Source organism: Nothobranchius furzeri, chromosome 17 (assembly GCF_043380555.1).
Source record: "Nothobranchius furzeri strain GRZ-AD chromosome 17, NfurGRZ-RIMD1, whole genome shotgun sequence".
In the NCBI taxonomy this organism is placed as follows: Eukaryota; Metazoa; Chordata; class Actinopteri; order Cyprinodontiformes; family Nothobranchiidae; genus Nothobranchius; species Nothobranchius furzeri.
Genome location: NC_091757.1, coordinates 21,054,520 through 21,062,611, shown reverse-complemented (window position 1 = coordinate 21,062,611; position 8,092 = coordinate 21,054,520). Strand labels below are relative to the sequence as shown.

At 43.0% G+C, this 8,092-nt stretch overlaps 1 protein-coding gene across 9 annotated transcripts in view; it reads left to right on the top strand.

The window, feature by feature from the left end:
* ydjc (YdjC chitooligosaccharide deacetylase homolog) overlaps positions 1-8,092 on the top strand; it is a 56,135-nt gene that overhangs the window by 24,927 nt on the left and 23,116 nt on the right. For 7 of the 9 annotated variants that reach the window (XM_054734315.2, XM_054734313.2, XM_054734316.2 and 4 more), the window contains 4 exons: positions 3,470-3,645; positions 3,923-4,082; positions 4,238-4,337; positions 4,628-4,805. In XM_054734315.2, coding sequence (XP_054590290.1) covers positions 3,482-3,645; positions 3,923-4,082; positions 4,238-4,337; positions 4,628-4,805 — 602 coding nt within the window. In that variant the 5' untranslated portion in view covers positions 3,470-3,481. Of the gene's footprint in view, positions 1-3,469; positions 3,646-3,922; positions 4,083-4,237; positions 4,338-4,490; positions 4,806-5,404; positions 6,396-8,092 lie in introns of those variants that run through there. The other 2 variants (XM_070546277.1, XM_070546278.1) reach the window with 2 other exon arrangements.

Here is an 8,092-nt window from a genome sequence, read left to right as displayed (position 1 = left end):
TTGACTCCTGACTCCTTTAGTCAGGACTAAACTATTTGACCTTGATGGGGGGGGTGACCACAAAATCGTTTTGTTTTTCCTTTTTTTTTCGGCCATTTCACACAATTCAGAAACACCTGAAAGAATGATAGGCCTGTGTTTATGATATTATGAATGAAATATGGAAGAACGTTAAGATGTGATTGACTTTAGCCATGTTGATACAGTTGATTCAGCCCCTGCACGCTTATTTCATTTGGGAAAGACGCAGAGGTGAATTCCCCCGCCGCACCCCTCCCCTTCCTGTTCTTCAGACACACGGTGCACGTGAACGTTCTCAGTCAGCAGGAGCGCCTGCAGCTGCAGGGGGCGCCAACTTGCTGTTTCCAATCCAGACACTGTCATATGACAGATAATAGAAAACCTCGGTGCAGCGCAGATTTCCTTTTTTTTTTTTTTTTTTTTTACTCCGCGCTTGTGCACCCCTTTTGTGTCATGAAAAAATGCCGCCCCGGGCAACTGCCCTGTCTGCCCGTGCCTAAAACCGCTACTGCCCACCATGGTGGGGGAGCAGAGTCGGTGGACTGCATCTAAATCGCGGAAGAGCCACGGTGGGCACAGCCTCCCTCTTCAAACGGAGACGTGCAGAATCGCGGGTACTACAGCACCAGGCGGGAGCTGAATGTTTTCCAGACACCGATTGCGCGCAACCACTGGCGCCTAATTTCTAAGTCCAGCGGAAAGGAGTGCAACCCCACAGAGCCACCGCAACCACACTACACTACACCTCCTCACAGCATACTAACACGATACGGAACACTAAACCTGAACTACTTTCCTAATTACACTAACAGCCAAACACTAACTAAACTACACTATCCAACAGCCAAACTAACACTAAATAAGTATGTATAACACTAAAAGCTATGCTATAAAGACTAGGATATGCTAATGCTATATGCTAATGCTGAACTACGGCTAACCTCCTACACTCGCTTGCAAATCCAACTCCTAACTCTCCACAAGGCGTGGCCGAGACGCTCGTTGCTTTTATAACTTTGACACAGAGTTGCTACGTAGTACTCTACTGGTTTACATAGTATCTTACTCTTTAGCCATTGGCTAAAATTTATTCAAAATGACTCAAATTCTATGTTTTAAGCTGAAGGTGGCGCTATACTGTGGTATTTAGGCAGAATTTTTAATTTTTAAAGAAAATGCACCAAAATGCTAAAATAATGAATACACACATTTAAAACACTATTAGACACTCATTTATACAGTTCATCAGCAAAAAAAAAGTTAATTTAGACGTTACTTGCTCTTTAAGCCTCCAGAGAGATTGAATCTTTAATAGTGCATGAAAGAAGAAAAAATGTTTCTTTTTTTGTGGAACAAAGGGGGATGTAGTGATAACTGTTATGGCTCTGCCCACAAGGGGGCGGTATTAGATTATCTATTTAAGGGTAGAGTGTTGATGAGGTGAATGACAGACAGCTAGTGAAGAAGCGAAATAAACATCTTTTGCATAGAACATGAAACATCATGCTTAATTCAAGAAACATTACAGTCACTGGACCTCGGGGACTTGCTAGGGGTGTAGGGACTAAGAAGATCACCAATGTAAGATGGTGCTTGTCCATGTAAGGCCCTATAGACCAGAACCAGGATCTTGAAATGAACCCTGAAGTTGACTGGCAGCCAGTGAAGCTGGAGGAGAAGCGGGGTGATGTGGGTGTGTTTGGAGGACTTGGTCAGAAGCCGAGCACAGGCATTCTGAACCACCTGTAGACGGTTCAGGGAGGTTCTGCTCAGACACGTGAAAAGAGAGTTACAGTAGTCTAAGCATGAGGAGATGAAGGTGTAGAGAACTGTCTCAAGTTCAGAGCAGGACAGAATGGGACTCAGCTTAGCAATGTTCCTGAGATGGAAGAAGGAAGAGCCAACAAGAGAACTGACATGAGAATCCAGCTTGTCTGGGGCACAGATGAGGATCTCAGTCTTATCTTCATTCAGCTGTAGAAAGCTCCCAGCCATCCAGGTTTTGATAGAGTCTAAGCAGGTGTGTAACAGCTGCAGCTTAGACATCTCATGGGGCTTAAAGTAGATGTACAGTTAGATGTCATCTGCATAAAGATGGTAGGAGATTCCTTTGAAGGAGCTCAGGATGTGCTGAAGAGGAAACCGATAGAGGAAGAGCAGAGGCCCCAGCACAGAACCTTGTGGGACACCATGGGTAAGATAGGTGGTGGAGGACCTAAACTTGGAGACGGCCACAGAAAAGGAACAATCAGAGAGATAAGAGGAGAACCACTCCAGAGCAGATCCTGATAGGCCTACCCAGTCTCTCAGCCTCTCCAGTAGCAGGTGATGGTCAACAGTGTCAAAGGCTGCAGTCAGGTCCAGCAGGACCAGAACAGAACAGTCCCCTGCATCACTGTGGGTCAGAAGGTCATTAGAGACCCTAAGAAGAGCTGTTTCAGTAGAATGAGCTCTACGAAAACCTGACTGGAAGCTATCATAGATGTTATGTTCATCAAGAGCAGCTGTGAGTTGTTTAGCCACAACCTTTTCCAAGATCTTGGAGATGAACGGAAGTTTAGAGATGGGTCTGAAGCTGCTATGGAGAGGGGGGTGTCTCACTGCAGCGTGTTTTCCCTGACTGGTTGATGACAGATCAGCAGCAGCTGGCACCACTCAGACACTCCACCTGCAGTTAGAAACTCTGAGTGAAAACACACAGACAGGCTCACCCAGACCGTGACATAAAGGCACGCTAGGCAGTTTAGGTTTGCTTTTAGCACCCCCTAGTGTCCATTTGTGGAACTGAAAGTAAAAGTTATCTACTTGTTAAAATAGTGTATCGCTGCAGACTCAGAGACCTCGGGTTCAGGCCGAGTTTCAGGCCTGTATTGTATTTGAGACAGCGCCCTCTAAAGGATGTATGTTTAGTTGCCACTGTAGATTAAAATGCCTTTAAATCATGTTACATGTGTAAAATTTTATTAGAAATTAAAAAATATGAGAATTTTTTTAAAGAAACATAAAATTACTTAGTTGCTGGTGAAGCATTATATAAAACTATTAAATAATCTGCCAGTCTTGTTCCATCTAATATCTTTTTTTGTGCGTTACTTTACATACACACAGTGGTGGTGCATGGCTCCTCAATCCAAATGTACGACAGAAATGTCAGCACATTCTTCGTTTCTGCTGCCATCAGGATTTTACATCTACAAGTTCTGGAGGAGCTGCCAGACTTAAATTTTCCGTTGGGATCAATAAAGTTTAACTTAATTAATCTTTGAGACTTTAGTGTTAGTTTTAGTCTGGATTTGGACTATTTCTTACTATTCAAGACAGAGTTTGGGGGTCTAACACAGTTATTATGTGAGACGGAGCTGTTTGGGTTGGACAAATGAAGAGCAGACCAATTATCCATACAAACTAAGAGTAATCTGATTATGTTGTCCTCCGTGTCCCTTCACAGGAGACAGCAAAAATGCCCCAGCCAAGATTGATGCTAGTGATCACGGGAGATGATTTTGGCTACTGTCCAAGGAGGAACCAGGGGATTGTGGACTGCTTCCTGGCTGGAGGCATTTCCAACGTGTCCCTGCTGGTTAACGGCTCTGCAGCCAAGGAGGCTGCTGACCTGGCTAAGAGGTAGTGTGGTAATCTCTATCACCAACAGGATTAATTCATCCTTTAATCACAACTCCTGTTTTTCATTGGGCGAAGAAACCCAGTGGGATCCTCTAACTGACTGGAATAGATGTAATTCACCACAACAAGCTTTTAACTGCTAGTTACTGGAACCGTCACCAGTTTGTACTCCAGTAAATAACAGCAAAGTTGAACCAAACATGCCCCCCCCCCCCCCCCCCCGATAAAAGAAACGTAGACATTATTATCATAGTAAATCATTGAATGGATCTTATAGGTACCAAATCCCCATTGGTCTCCATGCCAACCTGTCAGAGGGCACGCCTGTGGGCCAGAACCTCCAGCAGGCCTCCACACTCATAAACCCACAAGGCTTCTTCCTGGGAAAGGTTGGAATTCGTCAGGCTCTTGAGAGAGGCCAGCTCAGCATGACCCAGGTACATTTCTTCAGGGGTTCAGGTTTACTTTAGAGAGGACTACAAACATCCCTGTTACTCAAGTTTGTGTGAAGTTTTCCTGAGCCATGAAGTTGCAGACCTCCATGACACTCATTCCTGGGGTGGTGGGGTTTGTCCCTGTGTTTTGTACTCAGGTGGAGCTGGAGCTGAGAGCTCAGGTCAGACGCTTCATGGTGCTAACGGGTCACCTACCTTACCACATGGATGGACACCAACATGTCCACGTGCTGCCAGGTAATGATGGTAGTCCCCTCTGTGCTGACCCCCCCCTACACACACACACACACAGGCTCAGTTTAGTAAACCCATTTAGATATCTGCAGCAGCTTTGTAGATGTATTCATTTATAGCTAATCTTCTGAAGCTTGGGAATGTTTGATTTTTCAGATTAAAACCCAAAGAGGAGTGTAAAGGTTCTCCTGCTGGTGCATCAGCGCCCCTACAGTCTTCTACACATCTTTGATTCTCCATCACAAAGAAGGGAAGCTGAGGTTGATTTTTGTTGCACTGTTTGTGTTGTTCAGACATACGTGAAGTTTTTGCACAAGTCCTGTCAGACCTAAGGATACCCTACACGCGTGTTCCCGTGGAGCCGGGTTTACACAGCTGCACATGGCTTCCAGCACACCTCCAGACCTTCTACAAGCAGGTGGAGAAGGATGCTCTGAACTCCATCCCTATCTTCAAACACTATAGAATCAGGTGTGTGTGTTTTGCTGTGGTGTAAACCTAAACAGGACTGTTGCCATTGCCAAGAATGCAGGGGCCTCATTTATCAAGCTTGCTTACACACAAAACGGAGTCGGAAAACTGCGTAAGCAACTTTCCACGCAAACTTTGGGATTTATGAAAGAAAACATAGCAGAAAAATGTGCGTAACTTTAAGCTGACTAAGGACCTGGCTTACACACATGTTGGACACGGAGAGCACCTGCAGTGCTGCTGCTGAGAAGATACAATTATGAAATCCTGCAGCATTATCACTTGTACCGCTTCGTTTTCTCACAGAACAAGACCCCTCCCACACACACACACACACACACACACACACACACACACACACACACACACACACACACACAGCCTGAAGCACAGAATATCAGCAGGGAGACACATTGAGACAGAACATCATGCGTCTGTGACAGTGTGTGTGTCCTGTCACTGTGACTCGGTTGATCATGCACCCTGGCTAGTTGAACAGGGGAGATCTCTGTTTGGCTGACTGGTTAGCATGCGTGACTTTCACCCGGGAGTCTGGAGATCGAATCCCGATTGGACCATTTTCTTTATCTCCGCCACAGATCTCTCTGAAGAATTCACAACATTGACGGCTTCAGCAACGCTGTGCCACTCCGTGGATTTTCTCTTATTTGTATTGCAAAAGCACTTCCTTACATTTCTCCACCTCACCCACAAGTACCTCAACTTCTGCTTCTGTGAAAAAGCGCTTCCTTGATCTATGGTCGCCATGTCATTGGCGGAGCGCTGCAACAGCCGGCTTATGTATATGCATGTGATCCACAAGGCACTTTGCATTGACTATTTATGGCAGTAAGTGGGTGTGGTGAGGGCGGGATGTGACTGAAATGCAGTGCAGTATATGCTTTCCTTAAAGAAACAGACATCCACCTCTTGTTGTCTACAAAAAGGGATCCAATCTATGGGACAAAGTGGTGAAAGCTAACATTCTGCGCCCCCCCCCCCAAAAAAAAAGCAGTTCTCGCTCCTTTGCAGCAAGGAAACTATCCCTGTGGAAACTGTGCTCAGTGCCACAACACTGTGAAAACATCTGAGTTCCGGCATCCTAGAACAGGAAAAAGATTATTTATTAAGGGCGTAATTACTTGTAACTCAAAGAATGTAATTTACTTGTTAAAAAGGCCCCTGTGATATCGTCTATATTGGTAAAACAACAGGGCCACTCAAACAGAGGATCAGTGAACATAAGAGTTCAATTAGAAGAAAAGACTTGACCTATCCAGTAACACGCCATTTCAGTGACTTTTCACACCCCGTGTCTTCACTCAGGTTCCAGGGCTGTTTTAGCTTGATGTTTGCTACAATATGTATAAATCTCTCCCCTCTTGAGTTGATTTTGAATGCTTTTAATGTTAAGTGCACTGTTTTCATTGACTGAGACTCTATTTCCCATGATGCTTTGCTGTAATGAGCCACCAGCCATGTTTGACATCAATGGTCCTGTTTAACTAAGGACTGTTTGTGCGAACCTCCACAACTCCTGATGAAGGTCTCTTACCGAAAGCTCGACAAATAAAGCCCTCACATCGCAGATTGAAGTGTGCGAATTCTGATCTTTTTGAATTTTGTTTTTAATTTTACAAAAACATGAAACAAAGTATTATTCTCTAACAAAAGCATTTATAGGTCAGACTCTGAGCTACTGGAGTTAGTTTCATACCAACGTTTATTTTATGGCTATGGGACAAAATCTCAGCTGGCCCAGATTTTATAAAAAATAATCCCCGGACTGGTATCATTTTTTTTACTTTATTGATAATCACAATTGTGTATAGAAGTTAATGATGCAGATCTGTGCATCATTCTGTAGATTTCCACTGAAGAAGACCTAGTAGAATTAACCCAGGTCTGCTCATAAACGTTTAGATGGCCTGAACTGTGATGCTGTTGGGTTAAATGCAGGAATGTGACCCGTTATTAGGAACCACAATCATCCTGACTTCAAAACCTTAAACCTGTTCAGATAAAACTTGTTAAAAACCATTATTTCTTTCATTTATCTGCTCAAAAGCATGACTTTTTCAGGAAGCACATGGATAAGAAACGTGTTCATATTATGGATATGTTTAAAAGTGTAGCGTTACACTGTAAAAAGAAAAAGTTGATCCAACTTAAAAAATTGCTTCAATTGGTAACAAGCAATTTAATTAAGTTAATCCAACTTAAATTATTAGTACAATTTTAATAATTTAGGTTGGATAAACTTAATTAAATGGCTTGTTACCAACTGAAGCAATCCATACAGGTAGATTAAACTATTCTCTTTTTTCAGTGTAAGGAGTGTCTACATATGTTTTAAATGATCAATAAGATGTGATGATTCCATAAATATGAAATATCAATCTGATTGATCTTTGAATGTTTAATCAGAAGACTTTAGTTTCTTTTACTTGTTCAGGGACCATAAACACACTTCGTATTATTTCAGACAGAGTCAAGTTTAGTTTATAAAAACACTCATTTCTGTTTCCCTAAACTAATGATTATACAAGACAAGGTATGAATGATGATGGAATGAAATGAGGGAATGTGAGCTAGATGTTTTAGCAAAACCTTTCTTAAGTAACTGAGAGAGTTTGTGGAGTCTGGATTGTAAAATCATTAGCCTGTATGGTTTTATATGCACAACACAATTTTTGCCGGTCTACACACCCTAGTGTGAAGATTGCCAAGCGATCCAGGAGGTCAGGAGGTCGAGATGGACTCTGCCGGTGGAGTGTACTAGGAACACGTTAATTAGCTCCGAACGAGCGGTCCAGTCTGAGACATGCTCTAGGTAACGGCAGGAAGCTGGACTGTCTATTTCGCATTTAAGGCTGTTCGGTGGCTCTTAAAAGAGCCTTTGTGTCTGTAATCACTCGAGCGTTGCAGAGGGGCTTTTACCTTGAGGTCAAAATAGAGGAGGGTCTCACAATGCGTGCACACCTGGTAGGCCTGGTTGGGAGGCAGCTGAAGACTGACTAGATCAGGAAATAATTCTGTTTTATCACCTTCCTTGTTTATAAACTTTTACAAATCAGAATTTAACACGTTTAAAAACTACCAAAATACCTCAGAAGACACGCCTTCACTCAGATACTCAGAGGTTAACTCTTATAGTGTGAAGTGAGAATGTTTTACACATTTATGTGAAGTGAATGTTAAACATTATTAATCTTATATTGTGAATGAGTGTCCTGATAGATTAACCTGTTAAATCAACAAATACTGATCTGGTGTAGTTTAAGATC